Source organism: Canis lupus, chromosome 10 (assembly GCF_048164855.1).
Source record: "Canis lupus baileyi chromosome 10, mCanLup2.hap1, whole genome shotgun sequence".
In the NCBI taxonomy this organism is placed as follows: Eukaryota; Metazoa; Chordata; class Mammalia; order Carnivora; family Canidae; genus Canis; species Canis lupus.
Genome location: NC_132847.1, coordinates 59768664 through 59792159, shown reverse-complemented (window position 1 = coordinate 59792159; position 23496 = coordinate 59768664). Strand labels below are relative to the sequence as shown.

Here is a 23496-nt window from a genome sequence, read left to right as displayed (position 1 = left end):
TCCTTGACGAGATTCAAGTTGCAGAAGGCTGGTTAGGGAAAAACACATAATGCCTTGGTGGGGCATGGGGGCTAGGTACTGAATAAATAAGTGTTTAATGAATGAATGCATTCATGAAACAATGATAGCATGAAAACATTCCACTGCAAACATCTACAAACAATGGCTTGCCTTTATTTTTATCTTTTTCATTCATACATGAGTTGAATCAAAAGGGGTACTGAAAATAAGAATGTTAACCCAATAAACTGATGATACAGTGGATCCAGATGGGAGTAGAGAAAGGGGTACATGTCCAACTCAGTAACAAGATCTGGGCTTTCAAATCCATGGGGATAGGATGTGAGGATTTGAGTGGGAACAGAGACTCCTGCGTAAAAGCTAGCATTCCTGAACCTTGCTTTTCTTTCTCTGAGTGAGAAGGGAGGTGAACTTTGTCTAATTATACTTCGGTATTGTCAAGTTTGGGTTCTGAATACAGAAGCCTAAACTTAAGAGAAATATAGATGCAAAATCCGTCCTAAGAGACACTCTTAAAGTCTAAGCTCCACATGAATCCTACGGAAGAAACAGGCTCTGCTAAAAAAGTGAGCTAAAAATTATAAAAATTAATAAGGAACAATCCAGTATGAACTACAGATAGCAGATACAACATAGAGGAGGATTAGAATAAGAATGATTTCAGAAAACAGAATAATTGAAAGAATACAAAATAAATAAAAATGGTAAGCATGGAGATACTATAAAAACAGGCAGAGTTTTGTGCATAGAACTTCTAGAAATTAAAAAACAAGATGGGTTAAGAGACACGGAAAACAGAAAGAAAGAAGATCCAGTATATCGAATAGAGAAAAAGAATAGAGAGGATGGAGGAATATTTGTAGATGTGATGCCTGAGGCTTTTACAGAATGGTACAAACATGACTTTTTATACTCAAGACATAAAATAAGTTCTAGTCCGTATAAAGTTCACACCTAGATGTATACAAAATGACAGACAACCAAAGACAAGAAAAAAATGTCAAAGCCACTGGAGAGAAATGTGAATTGCCTTTCAAGAACAATAAGAGAAGAGTCTTCACAGAGGGAAATGGATGAACACTATAGAAGTTCTAAGGTGGTGAACAAACTATTCAATCCAGAATTCACCCTTCCAGATTATAATATAAAGACAACTTCAGGTAAATATTACGAATGTTTACAATTCACTAGACCCACGCTGAAAGTTCCGTGAAGAAATTTAACCTAGGAGGAAGAACAGAAATAGAGGGAGGAATGGTGAGCAAAAAAAATTAATATGTGGGTAAATTCAGAGGAGCCAGGACTGAACCATTAGTGAAAAAATTTAAGGAAGTATTGAAAAAAAAAATCGAGAATGATACCCAAGATCTCAAAGTGACTTAAGACCATTATTGTTTAAGTGAAGCAAAGAGTGACTGGTTAATCTAATCATTTGCTATGTTTATATATTTAAAAGAAGAGTAAACTTTAAAAGAACAGAAGTCAGAGCAAGAAAAATACCATATGATTTTACTTATATGTGGAATTTAACGAACAAAACAGATGAACATAGGGAAAACAACAATAACCCATAAAAGAGACCCTTCACTATAAAGAACAAACTGATGGTTACAGGAGGGAAGGCGGGTTGGGGCTGGGCTCAATGGGTGATGGGGATTACAGAGGGCTTGTGATGAGCACTGTGTGTTGTATATAAGTGATGAATCACTGAATTCTACTCCTGAATCGAATATTACACTGTTATGTTAACTAACTGGAATTTAAATAAAAACTTGAAACAAACACAAATAGAATCTACAATTTACAACATAAAGGGGGAATTAAATCAAATGAAGTCATCTACTCTAGAAGGCAAAGGGAAAAAAATGAAAGTCCACATTTAAAACTGATTGCTGAGGATCCCTGGGTAGCTCAGTGGTTTAGCGCCTGCCTCTGGCCCACGGCGTGATCCTGGAATCCCGGGATCAAGTCCCACATCAGGCTCCCTGCATGGAGCCTGCTTCTCCCTCTGCCTGTGTCTCTGCCTCTCTCTCTGTGTCTCTCATGAATAAATAAATAAAAACTTAAAAAAAAAAAAATAAAACTGATTGCTAAAACACTTGACATATTCCCTTTAAAGTCAGCAACTAGGCATGGATGTCTGCTGCCTCTGCCTCTATTGACATTACATTGGAGGTATTAACCAAAGCAGAAAGATAAGAAAAAGTCATAATAATCAGGAAAAGAAGAAACAAATATGCAACTAATTTTCTTAAAAGATTTTATTTATTCATGGGAGACACACAAAGAGAGGCAGAGACACAGGCAGAGGGAGAAGCAGGCTCCCTGCAGGGAGCCTGATGCAGGACTCAATCCTGGACCCTGGGATCATATCCTGAGCTGAAAGCAGATGCTCAACTGCTGAGCCATCCAGGTGTCTCCCACTGAGCCACCCAGGCATCCCAAATCTGCTACTAATTGCAGATGATCTAACTGTCTGAAAAAAAAAAAAACCCTAAGAAATATACAGACATAATCCTAAAACAAAGTTTCCTCAAGGAAATGGATATAAAAATATCAATACTGTTCTTATACTGAAGCAAATAACTGGAAAATGTAATCATGGCCCAGCAATTCCACTGCTAGGTGTCCATCCAAAGGAAAGCTCTTGCTCACATGGATATGGAGACTGAAATGAGAAAGTTTTCTGCAATAGAAAGTTGAATGAGTAAAACAGGTGTCAAGAGAACAAAAAAGAATAGGAGCACGTGGGTGGCTCAGTCACTTGGGTGTCTGCCTTCTGCCCCTGATCCCAGGGTCTTGGGAAGAGCCCCACGTTAGGCTCCTGTTCAGTGGGGAGTCTGCTTTTCCCTCTCCCTCTGCCCCTGCCCCTGCTCACATTCTCTCTCTCTCTCTCTCTCTCTCTCTCTCTCTCTCTCATAAATACATAAAATCTTAAAAAAAAGAAAAAGAAAACAAGAATCCAGCAAACTCTCAGTAGGTGTATTTGCACAATGAGATGAAATGTAACAATTTAAAAGGAATGGCATGCTGCAGGTCTGGATAAATTTCAGAAACATAATGCTGAGTGAAAAGTCAAATTCAAAGATGGAACTTCAATATGCTATCATTCATGTAAAATCCCCCTAAGATATTAATTATAAATATGTGGACATGTAGGAAAAATATGGAAATATGAATAAGAATCATGCAGGGGAGTAAAACCTCCAACTTTACAGATAGTTACTTCCAGGTCCAGGACAGTAGGACTTCAGCCATATTAATAGTATTTTCTTTTCCTTAAAAAATATCTGAAGCACCTATGGCAAAATTTTAAGATTTGATTTTTATGGCAGGTGCAGGGGTGTCGTATTTTCTTTGTCTAAATTATTCTTAATTAAGAAGCAATAGTGAAAAGATATTCATTGATCAAATTGACATTTTAACCAAGTTATTTTTGACCAGGTTTTGGATGTCCCTGTTATAATACCTGGCATAATTTAGGTAAATTGTTTTTGTCTTGTTTTGCTCCCCTACTACCAACAGATCTTACACAAAGAATTGTTCCCCAATCTCAAAATAAATATTTTAAATTTTTTTTCTTAATTAAAAAAATTGCGGGGATGCCTGAGTGGCTCAGTGGTTGAGCATCTGCCTTCGGCCCAGGGCGTGATCCTGGAGTCCCAGGATCAAGTCCCACATCGGGCTCGCATGGAGCCTGCATCTCCCTCCCTCCCTCCCTCTCTCTCTCTCTCTGTCTCTCATGAATAAATTAAAATCTTAAAAAAAAAATTTGGGGGTGCACCTGGGTGGCTCAGTCAGTTAAGGTCTGACTCTTGATTTTGTTTCACATCACGATCTCAGGGTCATGAGATCAAGCTTGGCCTCAGGCTTTGCTCTGGGCTTGGAGCTTGCTTAGGATTCTCTCTCTGCCCTTCCCCCCAACTAATGTTTATTTTAACCTTTTGACCCCTTCACCTATTTTTCCCACCCCCACCAACCACTAATCTGTTCTCTTTAATCTATGAACTTGGTGGGTTTTTTTCCTTTAATTTCACATGTAAGAGAGATCATACGGTATTTGTCTTCTCTGACTGACTTATTTCACTTAGCATAATGCCCTTAAGTTCGATTCATATTGTCATATATTGCAAGATTTCATTCCCTTTTATGGATGAATAATATCCCATTATGTGTCCACTCCACAATTTCTTTAACCATTCATCCATGGATGGACACTTGGGTTGTTACCCTATCGTGGCTATTTAAATAATGCTGCAGTGGACACTGAGGTCCATATGACAGTAAGTGTTTGACATGAAATACAGGAGAATCATGAAAGCCATCTTGAAATATACCTCCTCCCCTCTCAATTTATACTTTATTTTACTTTACTTCCTCTTTTTCCTTCTCCTGCCTGTTTCTGAGAGAAGTCACTGATGTACTTTTTTTTTTTAATGTTTTGATTTAAATTCCAGTTAGTTAGCATACAGTATAATATTAGGGAGGACACTTATGATGAGTACCAAGTCTTGTAATTATTGAATTACTAAACTGTACACCTGAAGTACCTTAAACTTCCATGCAAAATAAGAATGACAGTGCAACAAGAAAAAGAATAAACTATCTTTCCTCTCCCAGATTTTTAGATTTATATTTATGTTTGTGCCAGGTGAAGGCAGAGAAAGACTGATTTATGTCTCTTTCTCCTTGCTCTACCAGTCAGCTCATAGTCATACATTAGAGGACTGAAAATCTTCGGATATATACCTTCAAGCAATAAATTAAACCTCGTACTTTCAGGTTTGGTTCCTGTTTGATTTTTAGGAAAATTTAAAATCCAATTACTACCAGGAGGATAAAGATAATGACAGATGATTTTTTCTCTAATTTCCTCCAGCTTAATTTATAAATATATTTTACTTACAATAAAAGAAAAAGGATTTTAACATTGAAAGACAGGCACAGTACCACAGCCTTCGATCCTTTTCTGCATGAGCAGCATGAGAAAGGACTCTTTCTCTCATTCCAATTTCAATATGAACAATAGTAACTTAGAACCCATGATATACAATAATGTATGGTTATTGACTGGAGTTACTTCTGATCTCAGAAGCAAGAATAAAGGAAGTTAAAAGAAGAATATTAAGTGCAACAACTTAAAGGATCAAGTTAAAGAAGAGTACTAAGAATATGTTTCTGTTGAGAGATGAGTGCTTTGTTTACCTTTTGAGAGATTCAGCATAGTTTTAGTCTGTAAGTATCCTGACTTATATTAACATCTCTGTCCCAAGTTAATGTCCTATTTCCACCTAATCCTGCAATACAAATAGGTTCACAAATATCACCAGAAAATAAATCAAATAATAGTTGTTCATCTAAACTACCAAGTGATGTCTGTAAGGTGAAACTCAAGGATCAGCCAACCATATATTTGGCTAAAAATCAGACTGCTCATAATACCCAACAGACTATATAGATAGCTAAGGTTATTTCAAGAAGTAGAAGATAGAAATATTGTTGCACTGATTCACAGGAGGTGTTTAAACACATACATAATAAAACTACATTTTTGCTAATATAAGTAGTGGTTTACCTCAAGTGCTGACGGTTTTCACAATTAAGTGGCTCAACAGGCATGTTCCTCCCATACTCAGCCAAAAAGATCTCATAACATAAGAACGTGCTACAGCTGGTCCTTGGGATATAAAGATGATCTAGGCAATTACCCAGAAGGGAATCTTGGGACACTTATTTTTCAGCAATTTATATTGTCATATTTAAAATCCAATCTTTAGGATAAAAAACAACCCATCAGATGTCTTATCTCTTTGAGAAGGCAGAAATAATATCTTTGGCAAATCAACATCTTATTTTGAGACAACCTAGAGTCGCTAGCTTTTTCTTTTTTGCATCACATGATTCCAAATTTCCTAAAATTTCCATGTCTTTGTCTCCTCTAAAGCAAACATTATAGAGAGTAAGATACAGTGGGGAAGGGGTATAAGGTATTTAACCAAGAAGATGCTGGAGAAGCATTTGTTGGTACAAACTTGGAGCATCTCAACAAAATCATTCATGACCAAAAGAAATAGCACACTAAACAAGCTCTCAATACTCCACTAAAGAAAAATGCCCTGTGGAAATAGTCAATTATAATTTTTTTCTTTATTGTGCTGCAAGGCAAAAGTCCATCAACTAACATCATCTGTAAACCAATTGGTTTGTTGTTCCCTGAAATATGATATTTATTTTTGAAAAACAATCTAGGGACACCTGGGTGGTTCAGTTGGTTAAACATCTGCCTTCAGCTCAGGTCGTGATCTTGGGGTCCTGGGACTGAGCCCCATATGAGGCTCCCTGCTTAGCAAAGAGAATGCTTCTCCCTCTCCCTCTGCCCGAGCTCCTGCTCTCTCTCTCATTCATGTGCACTCTCTCAAATATATAAAATCTTAAAAAAAAAATCCAATTAAAATGCCACATTCATAATTAATACGTTAAGTTACCATAATTAATACGTTAAGTTATCACTGAAAATAAGAAGAATATAATAAAACACAATTCTTTTTTACCTCATAGAATAACCTTCTCATTCTATGGCTTCTTGTTCAAGGAACACTTTGCATAATCAATTCTTTACAAATATTTGTGCTATCAAAGTTTGTCAAATAATTTCACAAAAGAATCCAAGTTCTCAGCATAAAGACTACTCTTATTTCAATCTGTCCCTAAAGGCAAAAAATACACATACCTCAACAAAGATAAAACATGGGATGATGGAATGACTCCGTTGAGTGTTGTTTCCTACAGCCATTTCTTACACCATGTAGGAAGGCTGCGCCGCCTGCAACCGTCTCCAGGCTGAAATAGAAATAGGTAGCATGGAGTAAGAACCACATGGTTAGCAGTCCCTTGCATATTTACATAAAAATATCAGCTACACTCCAGATAAATAAGCTGTATACAAAACAATGCGAATAGTCATCTGTAGTATAGTCAAGTCAGAGTAGTCATCATTCTAGGGAAAAGAAACAAATACTAGCCATAAACAGTCTTAGAGTCCAAAGGACAGATGGGGAGCTCCTGTGCACAAACCTATAGCAAAAATAATTCTAATCACCTGCGACTGCACAGCGCTTTACCCCAGGAGACTTCCTTCATGTCACGAAAGGCAGTTTCTGGTATAAAACATTTGTTGTCCATCCTGCATGATCTCCTGTCTGTGCCTGATTCTTTTGTTTGTTTGGTTGGTTTCTGCCCTTGCCTCTGCCTTGGTGCTGACACTTAGTTTAGTTTAGCTTAGTTTTTTTTTTCTTTTTTAAGATTTTATTTATTTATTCACGAGACACACACACACACACAGAGAGAGAGAGAGAGAGAGAGAGAGAGAGAGAGAGGCAGAGACACAGGCAGAGGGAGAAGCAGGCTCCATGCAGGGAGTCCGACATGGGACTCCATCTCAGTTCTCCAGAATCAGGCCCTGGGCTGAAGGTGGCGCTAAACCTATGAGCCACCTGGGCTGCCCCTGACATTTAGTATTGAGGCACTAATCCCTGACTTCTTTCCCAGACTACTCTTTTGCCCTTGCTCCCTTGACTACATGGCTATTAACATTTTGGATTAATATATCACTGATCCCTCTTACTGAGATCCCTCAGCTGTGTGTGTGTGTGTGCATGTGTGCACATGTGCATGTGTGTGTGTGCGCATGTGTGTGTCTCAAACACAAAACACTGATACCATAATAAGATCTCTTAATTTATAAGAATCGAGGATCTAAGGCAACGGTAGATTTTCGAAAGTATTTGTTGAGAATCTGACTTTGAACCCCAGATATTCCTGCATTAGATTTTTTTTTAAAGAAGAATCAAAATTAACCAAACAATCAAGTAGAGGTTTTAGGCTCTCAAGGCCAGGTGAAAAATAATTTTCCACTACACCTTTTATTCTCCATCCGAAGCAACACTTAATGTGTTTCCAGGATCTGCTCTTGTAGTTCTTGTTTTTTGTCTTTGATTGCGGGTCTCCAGGATCACAATCTGGGCCGAAGGCGGTGCTAAACTGCTGAGCCACCTAGGCTACCCAATACATGGTTTCTTGATCTAGACTCTTCGACTTAGCACAATGTTTTTGAGGTTTATTCATGTCATAATGTACATATCAGTAATTTTTCCTTTTTATTGCTGAATAGTATTCCATTTTAAATCTATAGCACCTTCACCAATTGGTGGAAATGTAGGTTGTTTCCAATTTTTGCTGAATCCAATATTAAGTAGTGTCCAATATTGTGGGTAATGATGCTAAGAACATCTGTGTATAAGTCTTATGTAGCTGTATATTTTCATTTCTCATGGTTAGATACCTAAGAGTATAATTGCTGGGTCATATGCTAAATTATGTTTAAGAGAACTGTGGAAGCGTTTTCCAAAGTGGTTGTGTCATTTTACATTGACACCAGCACCATAAGAGAATTCCCATTTCTCCATATCCTAACATTTTTATTGCCTCTTTTATTATAGTCACTCTATGGTTATGAGATGATATCTCATTGTGGTTTTCATTTCATAATAACAAATGATATTGAACATCTTTTCATGTGCTTATTAGCCATTCTTATATCTTCTTTTGTGAAACATCTATTCAAAATTTTCAGGCTTTTTTTTTTTTTAAGATTTTATTTATTGATTCATAAGAAACACAGAGAGGGAGAGAGGCAGAGACACAGGCAGAGGGAGAAGCAGGCTCCATGCAGGGAGCCTGACGTGGGACTAGATCACACCCTGGGCTGAAGGTGGCGCTAAACCACTGAGCCACCAAGCTGCCCAGAATTTCCAGTTTTTTGATTGGGTTGTTTATCTTACTACTTTCAAGGTACAAGAGTTCCCTTATATTCTGATTACAAGCCTCTTATCAGATATGTATTTTGTCTTTTGACTATTAATGTGACTTGGCATTGACTCCTTTTATTCTGTTTTGGAGATTTCTCACTACTTGAATCTGTGGGTTTATGTTTTTTTCTCCAAGTTTGGGAAAAGTTTCAGCCATTATTCCTGGGATACTTTTCAACATGCACTCTCATTTCCCGGAGACTCTAATGACCTGAATATTAGATCTTTTGCTTCAGTCAATCATGTTTTTGAGACTAATTTTTTCCCTCTCAGTCTATTTTCTCTGTTTTCAGATTAGGTGTTTTACTATTCTATCTTCAAGGTCACTGATTCTTTCCTCTGTCATCTTCATTATGACAGTTCACTCACTGAGCTTTTTATTTCAGTTGTATTTTTTAATTCTAAAATTTCCATTTGCTTTTTCAGTTGTATTTTTTTAATTCTAAAATTTCCATTTGCTTTTTCTTTACATTTTCTATTTCAGTTGTATTTTTTATTTCTAAAATTTCCATTTGCTTTTTCAGTTGTATTTTTTAATTCTAAAATTTCCATTTGCTTTTTCTTTACATTTTCTATTTCTTTGCTGAGATTATTTTTTCATTTGCTCCAGCATGTTTGTAATTGTTTATTGAAGCATTTTTATGATGACTGCTTAAAAATTCTTGTCAGATAATTCTAGCATCTATGTCATCTGGGTATTGGTGTTTATTGGTCTTAATTCAGTTTGAGATCTTCCCTATTCTTGGTAAGAAGAGTGATTTTTGAAACCTTGGGTTGTTACATTAGAAGGCTCAAGATCTTGTTTAAACCTTGTGTTTTATCATACCTCCTCTGATACTCCTCTAGTAGGTATGGGGAATATTCTCTTGTTATTGCCATGTGAAGGAGGAAATCCAGGTTCTCTACTTGGTCTTCTGTGACACTTGGTTGGGGAAGGGCCCCTTTGATAGACAAAAATGGAATTCAGGGCCTCCACTAATATTCTGTCTGGGAGTGGGAGAGGTACTTCTTTCTTTACATCTCCCCATATGGCTTCCATGGATAATGTGGGAAGGTGGCCTTGTGATGGCTATGTAGTGGTAAAACTCCTGCCTTTCCATTAGCCCCTTCTAATACCACCCCAGTGAGGAGGAAGTAGGGATGTCTCAGTACTGCCTAGTAGGGGTGAGAGTCTAGGCTCCCCACATGTTCTCCTCTGACACTGGGAAGGGGGTAACTACTTATTACTGCCCTGCATAAAGTCATGTTCTGGCTCCCCCTTGGCTTTCTCTGACATGACCTTAATAGAAATATGAGGCAACCTCCTTATAGCCTGCTAAGGGTAGAAGTTCAGAGTCTCCACTTGGCCTTCAACAGCCCAACAGTAGAGATGGGACTGTAGTTTTTGTGTGTGTGTGTGTGTGTGGTGTTTGGCTGGAGTTAAGGGGTTATTTTCTAAAAATCTTTGGTCTTCCAAAACTTTTTTGACCCCTTGGACAGAGCTTTGCTTGGGGCTATTTTGTGTGAGTACTGGTGTCCTTGGGGTTGCCAGATTCTCCAACAACCAGTCTGAGAGAGGACACAAAGAGGAAATACTGGGAACTCACTATTGTGTTGTTTGTGTGCTGAGGTTCCTGTACAGTCTCCCTTTCCCTTCTACCTCTCAGTTTCCTTATGTTTGTTTTGTACATAACATCTACGATTTTTAGTTGTTTTTAGAGGGAGGAACAATGAAAAGTACATCTTACCCCATCCTCCCAGAAACAGAAGTCAGCAGAATCTTTTTGAAAGAGTGTCATATACATCAGTGAACAAGATTCTTATACAGCCCAGCCTTGCTGTGTTCTCATTAATTTGAGTTTCTTAGTGCCCAGTTTCAAAATATCAGAACAAATCTTTTCTTCCTCTCTTTCTTTCTTTCTTTCTTTCTTTCTTTCTTTCTTTCTTTCTTTCTTTCTTTCTCTCTCTCTCTCTCTCTCTCTCTCTCTTTCATTCATACCAAATTCATGCCAGGTATCCCATTAGGTATAACTAGAAGAAATGAACTGATCAGATACCCCATATTCAAGGGGCTGACAGCTATCTAGAAGGCACTGGAAAACAAACATAAGAACAAGTATAACAATGGGTTATAGGTACAAACATAAAAGGAAATAAGAAAGGGGTGCTTGAGGGGCTCAGTTGGTTAAGCATCCTACTCCTGATTTTGTCTCTGGTCATGATCCTAGGGTTGTCAGATCGAGCCCCACATTGGGCTACATGCTGGATGTGGAATCTACTTAAGGGTCTCTTTCCCTCTGTCCCTCTCTGCTACCCCTCCCCCGCTCACACATGTGAGCACTCTCTCTCTAAACCAAAAATAAAAGGAAATAAGAGGGATAATAGCAGCTCAAATGAATAATCAGTTATAACTCTTAGGGTCAGGGATCTCTTATACATCAGTTATATTATACATTAATATTTTATATACTAGGCACAGTACCTAGGATCCGCAATACTTTTAGGGGCCTATGCAAAAGTTTTAATCTTCTAAAACCAGAAAATGGACTTCTAGGCAGAAAAAAATTTAATATATATTATTAAATTCAGTTTTATACCATTCAATTGTAAAATGTAGATTTAGATTTTTTTAAATATTGAAATTTTAAATATTATAATTTCTCATATGTTTCCACTGATTTTTTCCATTTAATTTCCTCTTGTTTATGAGAAGTGTTACAATTCCTAATCAACTCAGGACAAATTCAAAAATAATTACTGATTATAGAATATCTGTTTTGGTGATTCTGAAAATGGATGGTGATGAAGCATGGTTACAGCTGGATGGGGATAAACTTCACTTTTAAGTTTTGCAAAGTTGGCAGCTTTGCAGCTGACCAGGCAAGGAAGCTACAAAGAACAAAAATATCCTTGAGAAATAGGCACCATGACTCAGTGGGCCTTTCTGCCTGCTTTGATGAGAATCTAAAATGGCCAATAGCCAGTGGCCAAAATCACAGCCTGTGGTCATTCTCAGTAGCCTAGAGTCTATTATTTTAGGGAACCTGGAGCTTCCTCTTTTGACAGAGACCATTTTGAGCTAATTTTGCTAAAAATGTCAGGGCTCCCATCAAAGTTAGGATGATGTGAATTAATGTAGTTCACTAAAACAAAAATCTAAACAACATATGGACAACAACAGCAAGGACACCAAAAATGGTAGCCTTCTGAGGAAGCCAAGAATTCTTCACTCTAAGGTCATGTTGATTTAGGACAGTGTTTCTGAATCCTGTCACTGTTGACATTGCTGGGCCAGGGGCTGTCCTGAACATTGTTAGATGTTTAGTTATATCCCTGGTTTCTAGCCATGAGGTGCCAACAGTAGCAACCCCCTTCCCAAATCATTGACAACTAAAAAGGTTTACAGACATTGTCAGACATCCTCTTCAAGAGGATGTGGGGGAGGGATAGCCTCTAGGGGAGAACCACTAATTAAGGAGATTTGAAACCAGAGATGCTAGAACATGAGAATTTTTGAGGTGGTGAAGAACTTCCTTCACCTGGGATAAAGACCACAGTTTTGCCCAAGGGGATAAACCTACTCCTGCTTAGTACCTAACATAAGGAATTTTGGAATTTTTTAAGCTTATTACCATATGGCATGGGATTGTGAAAACGGAGTGCTGAAAACAAGCTTAAGCAACCTTAAAATAGCTCTAGGAGGGATTTTGCTTCTAGCTAAAAGAAAGTAACTGAGACTGGATTTCATGCCTGACAACTAAAATATACAGACAAAAATAAATGGACAATGGTATTCAAGGCATTGGACATAGAGCAATAAAGGGCAGTGACCCCTAAAAGATGAGAACAAACAGAGGTGAGCCCTATGACTGCCCTAGCTTATTGCCTGTAGAGTCTTCAGGCCATGGTAGAGAAGGGGAACCCAGAGAAGTGGCCAGTGGTCTCTCTGAATAAACAGAGATGAGAATGGGGAGGGAGGCCAAGCAACTGGAGTTCACAAGGCAGAGTACAGAGAAGAGAACAATGCAGAGAGAGAGACAGCCAGTTGCTCTGCAGAGGCTCCTTTTTGAGTCTTTAGCAGACCTCTGATGAGCATGAATGGAAAATACCCAAGGCCCAAGAGAAACCATCCAGAGGGATTAGAGCAAATAATCACCAGGGCTCACACATGTCCAAGAATACTTTCTATTCCCACCAACCAAGACAGACTCCCAATTCACCAGACAGCAGGTAGAGGGACTTCAGTGTTGGTTAATTAATAACCAGTATGAAAACATTTCTTATCCAGGAACCACAAGTGGCACTGAGAAGTACTCCTTATAGAGTATTATTATTTTTTCTTTCTTTCATTTGTCTGTTACAGAAAACTAAATATTTATTGAGATTCTGGGCCACTGAGCGGTATGCTTTCTCCAGGTATCAGGGGGCCACAGAAGCAAGAATGTGTGGCAGCACAATCCATAACCCAGGTCATGTCAAAGGCATCTCTGACATGAATTTTACAACATTGAACATAGTGGAACTTTCTAGAAATTCCTCAAAATTAGGTTTGTGTAAGATTAAAAATAAGATTAGGTCTATCAACAGAGGGGGAAGATAGGGTTTATGTCTATGTAACCCAAATCTTAATTGGAGATAAGGGAGGTGCAGAAAAGAAGAAATTAAGGGGTAAGAAACAATGAGTTATGAGAATTTCATTTTAATTCCAAAGTACTCAGGGTAAACCATAATCCCCCAATCTAGCTCATCTTTAACACATGTTAAATAGTCATTAATTTCCTTGGTGGCATTGAACCACCCCTCACTGTTCTGGATAATTTCTATTCAGGACATTATCTCCAACCAGGATCACAGTTTGCATTTAATTTCCCAAAGCTGGAAAACCCATTTCTTTGCTAGCTTGCTTGCTTGCTTTCTCTCTTTCTTTCCTCTTTTTAAAGCAACAAAGACAGGAAGGCATAGGAATGAACTGAATTGGTTGTAGGTGAGCACAATACATATTTCATCATAAGATGATGTGTAATTTAGGAATGCACTATTTAGGCTTTCAAGAGAAATTCCTTACTCTGTTCAGTTTTCGAGATGCTTTTCAAAGTATGTGAGGAATGACGATGTAAAGACCCTACATAATAGGAGAATGGCTTTAGTATTCTCTTTTCTCTATAGTCTCTTCCCTGCATAGTGTCTCACAGCTAGATCCACATCCAGACCTTGAACTAGCCCATACTAAGGCAAAGAGCATAAAGCCCACAAACTAGAGAAATCTAGAGTGAAGTTAAACTTTACAAAATCCCACAATTTAGGGGCCTTATGAAAACTAAATTATTCTTGAGTGACTTTTCATACCCAAAAATACTTCCAGGTTCCTTCGGGGCTCCCATACTACATAGCCTGGTCCATATGACCAGTTGTCAACTTTGTCCTTACTTCTTAAATCTGATGAATTACCCTCCTGGTACCTCAGTCTCTCTCCAGGCCTGTATTCCTGCCTGGATCTCACTCAGTGACTCATTTGCCCCGTGGTGGGTGCTTTGAACTTGCCAGTATGCCTGGTTCATACTTCAGCCCTATGCCTGAATGGCTACTCTGCAAGACAGCCCCTCCCCCTTGTCACCAGAGTATCATTGGACATGTAGGGTCCCTGCTGGTGGACCTCTCACAACTGAAACAGAGGCTGCCTGACTCATGTCTGAGCTTGCTCTGGGTTTTTGATTCTGTCAAATATCTCCAGTCTCATTTTGTAACAATCTCTACTCTGTGCCCATTCCTAGCCCTTCTATACTCTAACCACTCAGTTTCTGCCACATGCCGAGGTCTTTCTTGCCTCTGGGTCTTCTCACACTGCCTCACAGAGCACTCTTCCTTCCACCATATTGCCTAGTAAATGTCTTCCTATCATTCAATGAAATGCCATTTTCAATGGGAAAGTGTCCTTAACTGCCCTGATGGGTTCAGTTCTATTATGTATTTTCCTCATACTCCAGTATTTATTGAATAATTCTTTAATGTCTGTCCCACCTTTAGACTGATGATCAGCTTTGTTCCATGTGGCCAGGGCCATGTTTGCTGGTCTTGCTCAACACTGTAACCTTAGCACCTTGTACTGCACGTGGCACATAACTATATAGTAAATGTTGATGCCAACTATGCGCCTAAGCTGCCCAGCTGCAGTGTTTGATTTCAAATCTACCCTAAGTCAGTTCTTTAGCTCCTCATCCTAACTAGGTCTTGGGTCAATCCTTGCTAGGTTTTGCATGAACTCAACAACATGGTACTAATGTAGGTCTTAGGTCAATCCCTTCTGCCCACTCCAACTAGCTAATACCAACAATACCTACACCCAAAGAACAATAAAAAATAAAGTGTTTTTGAAGTCCTAGAAATCAAAATGTAAACCAGAAAATATTTCAAAATGTAAAATCAAAAGGGGGAAATTATTCCGTTGAATTATGGGTCTTTGTTTAGAAAATATCACTGTAAAATAAAATCACTTTAGACAGCTGCTTTTATTTTATTTTTTTTTTTTATTTTTTTTTTTAGACAGCTGCTTTTAAAAGGCGTATACCTTAATTAAATATAACAAAAGTTAGAAGTTAAATTGGAAAAAGAGAGCACCAAAGTCCACCTAAAAAGTGAACCATCTCTGTTAGAGACTAGTCTCTTAAAATCAACAAGGAACACAAGGATAATGTTAGCACAAAGCTCAGCAGGCGACATGAAGCAGCTGGGAGGAAAGCAGAGAGCATGCTAATGTCTAAATGGTTGATTGGAAGAGATACCCGGATGGCCTTATGGGCCACCACCAGAAGAACTGCTTAATAGGAAAACGATGCCCAGACAAGCAGGGTGTTGCTCTCATTTCTTTTCATATTGTTGATATTGTTTTACCTCTAACTTTCCACCAGAAAACAAAAATAGCTGAAAAAAGTAGCAGGGCATAAAGAGCTTTTCTTCATTATAAAGTAGTGAGCTAATGTTTCCTTTAGTAAAATCAAAGGTTGGAAGGAAATGAGTTTGATGCTCAGTTAAACTGAAACTCTGAAGCACTGGAGCAAGAACAAGAAGTATGCACACAGGGACACAGAGGGACAGGGACACACACACACACACACACACACATACACACATGGGCTTGGACATCAGGAAAGTTTCAGGAAAAGTTGTGCTCAGCTCAAAGTCTGGGGAAAAAACAAGTAGAGAATATGTTGCAATTGTTCTTAGCTGAAGAGTAGTGAATGTGATTCTTAAACTTGAGTATTTGCATTCTCTCACATCTGGCTCTGATTATAAAATTTCAATGTAATTACAGTTATCAATAACAAAATTATAATGATGTTGTCATCTTGATCTATGTTATAGGACTATGTCAAAGGTAAAGAATTGTTTCATTGTGGTCACTCACATCCTTCCAGTGAAAAATGCCCATTGATAAGGTTTAAGATGAACTTGTATCAGGTTAAAGTCTATTCTAAAATAGGCCATATTTTAGAAAAGATCTGGTATTCCTAGTATCATAACGCTTTTTACTAAACTATTTTGAAGATAGGCGTTGAGAAGAAGGTGCCATTTTGTCCATTCACCCACCAATAGGCTTTATTAAGTACCCACTAACTATAAGCCCTTAGGCTTTGGGTTGATGTAAATATGAATCAAACAGTCATTGACAGGAGGTAGCTCACAACCTTGTAAGAATATAAATGCACACAAATTCAGAGTCTATTAGAAATGCAGATGATGAGAATTCATAGGAAGGAGAAATTACTTCCATGGAGGATATCTGCAGTGTGGCTGTTAGGACAGGCAAGTACGAACAGGCCTAGGCGATATATTTCCAGAGTTTAGAATGAGCAAAATACAGAGCAGAACAGCTCAAACCATATCCATGGTATGGAATTACGGTTAGATAAGTCTGGCCAGCACAAAGAAGGCACCAAGAAAATAGCACTAGGCATAGCTAGAAGATTAGGGCTGGGTTGCTGAATGCCAACCTAAAGATTTTAGAGCCTCCACATATCCGTTGGCTTATAGGATGTAAGATGGATGGTGGTGGGTGAACGCTGGAGGTAGGGAGACCTATTAGCGATCACGGTCTTCTAGTTGAGATGGGATTAGATCCATGCAAGAGCTAGCTTCAATCCAGTTTCCATACTTTTGAAATGAACAGGGAGGAGAGGGAGATAGGAGCTCCTGTTTATATGTGGATCTCTCTGCAGTGGCCTAGAAGGGAATTTGTTAAACATTAAGGTCAGAGGGACCAGAGTGACCTTTCAGACTTCCTAGTCATTCCCTTTGAATTCTGTTCTGGTTCGCATCTTCAGGGGCACAGTGGTTTCTAATGATCCAAGCAATGGAATCACTAATTAAGGGGAGAGAAAAGAAGCAGCAGATCAAGTTCAAGGTGAGAACTTCCTGGAGAAGAGAGAAAATAGACTAGAATTCTAAAGAAGCTGCACGGGAAAGTCTTTTGGGGGTGTGGTGTTTCCAGGATATTAGACAGCCCTTTATGGTCTTGCCTGCAGGGATGTATGTCACAAGCTGTTCTGAGCAGTGGGAAGTCTGTGATACTGTTGTTCTGCCAAGCAAGGCTGCATTTTCCAATTTAAAGCTAAGCTGCCCAGGAGCCAAGCTGTTTGTTTTTCAGAAGAGAAGACAGGAAGAGAGACAGAGACAGAGACAGAGAGAGGGAGAGAATATGACTCTGTGTGTGAGAGACAGACAGAGACAAAGAATCAGAAAGACAGAGGGATCCATGAGTTAAGATACCAGATCGGTCCTCATGCCAACTCTCTGGAACAGAGTGGTTTTATATTTGTCATTAGATTCTCAATCCTTGGGCACTCTCAGAAAGCACTGCCAAAAGTCCCTACGCCCTCATGACAGGGTAATTAATTAGCTCTGTTGGACCCTGTTGGGTTCTCACAGGAGACAGGAAATAGAAGCGAGAGGAATTCCCTCTCACCAAGGGTGGTTTCAGAGGATTAGACAACACTGGCGGGAGCCTTGATTTGCCCCCAGTCAGGGGAGGATTTACACAGTCAGGAGAGGATCGCATTAAGTCAGTGACAGGATCAACCTTAGAATTTCGAATGAGTATAATACTAGTGATATTGCCCTCTAGTCTCCTTGATAAACATCTATGGAGAACTTGCTATTGCAAGCCAGGTTTTATAAGGTTAAGGGCATTATGGTTTTGCTTTTTACAATTAACACTATAATACTTCTTGAGTAATGTGCATATGATATAGAGATACACTGATCGTTCTTTACTACTGCAGCCCACCTACCTCATCAAGCATTCCTCCCCTCCAGGTACTAACTGACCCCGACCCTGCTTAGCTTCCGAGATCAGAGGATATCAGGTACATTCAGGGTAGGCATGGCTGTAGACTCATCTGGCATTCCTGATTCTCCTTACCTTGTATCTACTTTCTCTTTTGTCGATACCACTTACCATGTAACGTATTATTTAATTTACTGTGTTTATTTATTATCTTTCTCCAACTGCCAGAATGTGTTCCACAACTCCTTATAATTTTGTACCCCAAGCTGTCTCTTATAATTATTTAATGTCGCCTTTCCAAGTGAGGTGGAAAAACATTGTCTCTCTAGACCTAACATAGTTTAGGGGGCCAGGAAAATCTCCCCTGGGGAAGGGATCTCTGGATGCCGAGGAGTGAAGATGGTGGGTGGGAACTGTACTCCTGTCAAAGGGAATAGCTTATGGGAAGTTCCCAAGATGGGAGAAGGCACAGCCATGTGGCTGAAACATAAAGAGCACAGGCAAGGGGACCCGTAGTAAGGCTGGGGAAGAGAAGGCTCAGGTGATACAGGGCCAGGTAGGCCATGTTAAAAAGTTTAGAATGAGTTCTAAGAATAATAGTAAACATTTGAAAAGTTTTAAGGAGAAAACTGCTAGATCCCAATTTGTGTGCACTAAAGATTGCTCAGGGTACAGAGAGTGGTTTGGGAGAACAGGGCAAGAAGGAATATGGTGAAGTGGTCAGCTGAAGATCTTGCTACCATCTAGACTAGAGGAGAAGGTGGCTTGGGTTAAGCTGGGGCACTAGAGACACACAGGTGAATGAAATAAAAAAAATAATCAGAAGAGCAACAAAGATTTAGTAATTGGGTAGAGTGGGAGTGCTGGGAATGTTAAAATTTTTTTTTTTACAATGTTTAAATCCCTCAAACTAAAATATCCATTTTTCTTGTGCCATCTCCAGCAGCGACAAACAGCTTTCTGTTTACCCTCCTGTTAAATCACCTGCAGCTTCCTCTTCAGTCTTCCCTTGTGAATCCCAGTTGTGTTCTCTCAGCCTTCAGGTGGCCCAGAACCAGACAGATGGTTCTTGAGAATCGCCTCACAATATCTCCTTTTAAAACACCATGCTTAAAGAACAACAAAACCAATACCTTACTATCGATGTAGTAAAAGAAGTTGGGATCCCTAAATATTAACAAATGTCCTTCCTTATTTTTTATTTACTTATTTTTGCCTTTCCAGCTCCTATATATCCTTCAAGACACAATTCAATGTCAGCCTCTTCTAGGAAGACTTTCTAGTTTAGTCAGTCGGCCATTCACAACAGTCATGCTTTGATCTGCCAATAAGTCACACATGCTTACTATCTGAGCATTGATTTGGCGTTTAATTGCAGGCAACATTAAATCATCAATGACAGGAGGGGACAAGGCAATCTCTTAGACCCTTTCTAGTCCATAAGCCTTTCGTGTTCTCATTTTGTCTCTCAAACTTTAAAGTTCTCAGTTAACTTTCTGTGGGTAAATGAGTTATCTTTATTCCAAATTATCAACTACAAGAATGATCAGACTTGTAAGTCTCTGTGGTGCCCATGCCATCTGGCACAGTGCCAAAAGACAACACACGGTAATAGCTGCAATAGTTCCAAAGAGAATGTAGAAGAGGTGATGGAGTTTGCCTCAGCTCTGCTTCCTCCTCCTCTTACTTCTCCACCCTCTATAGTGAAGCCGCACTGAGCACTGAATAGACAATCAGCAAAAACTGGCTATAGTAGGGTTGTCATGTCTTTAAAAGACCCAATAATTAAAGCATAGCCAATTCATAGTCATACTAGAAGGAAAATGAATGAAAAATCAAACTACTCACCCAATTTCAGGTCAATAGTCTCACCTACCCTTTTGCTAAAATTACTAAAAACAAAAGCAAAAACCCACACACAAAAAAATAAAACAAAAAACCAACCCCAAATACAGAATACTTTGAGTTTTCCTTTTTTCTCCTCTTCCTATTTTTAGTGGAAACATTTATAAAGGCATAAAGAGCCCAGGATCAAAAGGATGAAGGCAAAAGCAAAGTTTATGCAACATTTACCTACTCATTTAGTACTGACACAACTCTGTGAAGTAGATTGAATTATGAACTGTATTCTGATATGAAAGCAACAGTTATAGAAAGTTTAAGCAGAGTGCCCAGGCTCATACAGGTGGTAAGTGTCAAAGCTAAGACTTAAAACCCAGGTGTCTGATCCCAAAGTCTGTACTTAGTTACTATGTCAATTTCTTCCCCAGAAAAATGAAAAAGGAAGCAAATGGCTTAATCCACATCCTTGGTCATCAGCTTCTGGCTAATGGTCAGTTCACTCTCTGATTCCCTGGTGCTTTTTAGAATCCAAGAAGCATCCAGGGATTGTGATTCCTTGATATAAACCCTCAGTTTTTCCTAATTTTAAAAGAACTGCCACAAGTCATTAATCAAGATACATTCAGTGGCTGTGTTTAGGAGACCTCTCATTCTTTTCCAACCCACTAAAACTGCATACTTCATAGGACTGTAAAATCATTCCAGGGATTTGATGTAATCTTGTGGCCCAATCTGGAATCGGTTAATGTAAGTTAACACTGCAAAAGGCATACATTTGTTGACTGACTGTGCTGATATCTATGAACAAACTTTGGGATGAAGTTAATACCTGTTCCAGTGTTTTAACATATCTTCTTTTCTCTCTGTGCTTTGCTAGCTTGTAACCTACAGAGTCTGGACAGGTTCACTACCAACCTAATGCATCAGCCTGATGTCACTATAATGCCACCAGAATGGCAGGATTTCTTTCCTGGGCCAGCATCAACCCTCATCACCTGAGTAAATGTAACTTTACATCTAGATGAAAGAGCCCCATCTCCATGGGCTGGCGTACTAGTTTTTGAGTCTGACAGGTATGGATCTGGACCCAGGTCACAACTGGAATCAAGTAAGCAGGTTAAGTCTCTGTGACTTGTTGGATTTGTCCATTCTTTTGTACTGGTGTGGGTGTACTGGGGTAATTGTTGTGAGGGGTGAAGTTCATGACATGTGTAGCGTTAAGCATGTGCCAGGTTGTTCTGTAAACATTTGTTGAACGAAAGCCTTTTACACTCTGCCTATAGTGCCATGTTCTCTCTTTGCCCTTTGGTGTCCAGATATTACCGATTAAGGGGAAACTATACTACTCTGCTTAACAAGGAGGGACTGTTTGGAGAACATTAGCAATACTTATTAAACATTTTCCTTACTCATATGGATAAAAAGATTATTACTGAGCTGGGGCTGGTTCCTAGGACACCTAATTTGTTCACATCTATTTTCAGAAAAGCTTTTAGATTCGAATATGAGTTGATTTCACATTTTCCCCCTCACATAGAAACCACAAAGCAGTCAAGCAGGTAGCAGTATGCAGGCTACATTTCAGTTGGTGGAGGCTTTAGAAGGAGGAAATTCATTCTTGAGATTGGAAGAGAAATGTGGATAATGAGATGAGGGGAGCGATGAACCAAACAACAAGAAAAATTAAAAAGCACTTGTGGGTTCTGCCTGAAGCCCTTAATTAACCACATTCTCCACAACACAGAGCCAAGCCATCTGGGCAGCCAGGAAAATATGACAGCGTGTAGAGTTTAGAGATGAGTCAATGCTGGCAAAGTGTTAGGTCAAGCCCGCAAAATTCTAGAAGCCCCAGAAGCAAAAATCAAAAGCCATGGTGAGCTCAAAGCCAGAATGCCCTAAACATCTAAGCTTAATAAACAAAGGAATCTAATGTCCTCAAGTATAGCATAGCAAGCTAAGAACACTTTGCCACAACAGCTCTAAAAGAGGGGAAGAGACAGCTGCAGAAACCTGTATCTATGCTGTTAGCACAAAACTCTCCAGTTCTTCCTCAATAAAGTAAAGCCAGCCCCCAAAATTATTTGCATTGCCCCCGCCCCCGCCCCGGCCCTACCCTCCACTGGAAGCCAGGCACCTTTGTCACTGATTTGTGGATGAGCACAGTTTCTAACCAAAATATTTAATTTAAGGCCTTTTATATTAGCACATCTGGGTGCAATCCAAAAATCTTACATCAACTTTGTGTTAGCACAAAGGCAAGGCAGGAGATATTCCTGCTGCTTGGGGGAAGAGAAAACACTGTCAGCCTGTGTTTAATCATGCAGATACACCTGGTTGAAAAATGAAAATTGCAACTAACAGAAAGATGGTTTACTGTATACCCAGTATCATATGCTATAACATGAACTAACTTGTTACACCCTAATTCCAGTTCTTTAAGGAGGATATTCTTTTAACCTCATTTTATAGTTGTGGATACGAGGCTCAAAGAGGTTAGGTAACTTGCCTCAGGATGGTTACAGGGCTAACGGGTACTAAAGCTAGAACATAAACTAGGTCCACTGCGCTCCATGCTACCATGCTGGTTGCTCATCCTGCACAGTGCTTACCCAGGAGAGGCAGGTGATTGCTATTTTAGGAGAATAAATATTCAGTCATTTACCCTAAATTATTAGTGTGCATTAAATGCTCATAATAATGGGGTCTCAAGCTAGGAAGCTATCCCATGAATCACCTAGTCCAAGGACCCATTCTATGCTCAGAGTTTCAGAGAAGGATTTCCATACAGTTTGAACAAGGTAATACTATCCCAGAGAGACAAACAGTCTTGGCATCTGGGAAAATCCCCTAATCAGACACTCTTCACTCTTCCATTTAATAAGTAACATATTTTTTAATGTGAAGGGGTGAATTCGCCACCCCAAAATATGCTTTTTTTGGCATAAGGATTACAGTGATTTGACTATTTTCAAGAAACAACAGATATGGAGAAGCTCTGAAGATCAAGTAGAAATTATTCCTTGGTAAGGGCCATTTACATTTATAAGGGAAATCTCCATTTGTAAGGGTAACTCCCTCTCTATATTGGTAGAGAAGAAGGACTAAATTTATAGAAACTCTTATCAATGGAGAAGGCAATGACTTAAATGTACTTAACAATGTTACCCTGGTTTACTGCACATTCCTGGTTACTTCCCATAACTGACCCCTCTCCCTGCCCCCTATGTCTTTCTTTTGTCTTTAGCTGGAAATGGTATTTAAGGTAGTGGCTTGAGCCATTTCAGGGAGTTAGGAGGTATACAGGTTATTAAACTTTTTAAAAAGATTTGGTTTGTTTGTTTATTTTAGAAAGAGAACACGAGTGGGAAGAGCAGATGGAGAGGGAGAGAGTCTCAAGCAATGTGCTGACCATGTGAGACTCCATCTCACAACAGTGGGATCAGACCTGAGCCAAAACCAAGAGTCAGATGCTTAACCAACTGCACCATCTGGGCACCCTGGAGTTAT

At 39.1% G+C, this 23496-nt stretch overlaps 1 protein-coding gene across 15 annotated transcripts in view; it reads right to left on the bottom strand.

The window, feature by feature from the left end:
- Positions 1-23496, bottom strand: part of PLPPR1 (phospholipid phosphatase related 1) — a 540361-nt gene that overhangs the window by 110454 nt on the left and 406411 nt on the right. For all 15 annotated transcript variants that reach the window (XM_072842133.1, XM_072842126.1, XM_072842135.1 and 12 more), the window contains one exon: positions 6752-6861. In XM_072842133.1, coding sequence (XP_072698234.1) covers positions 6752-6814 — 63 coding nt within the window. In that variant the 5' untranslated portion in view covers positions 6815-6861. The remainder of the gene's footprint in view (positions 1-6751; positions 6862-23496) is intronic.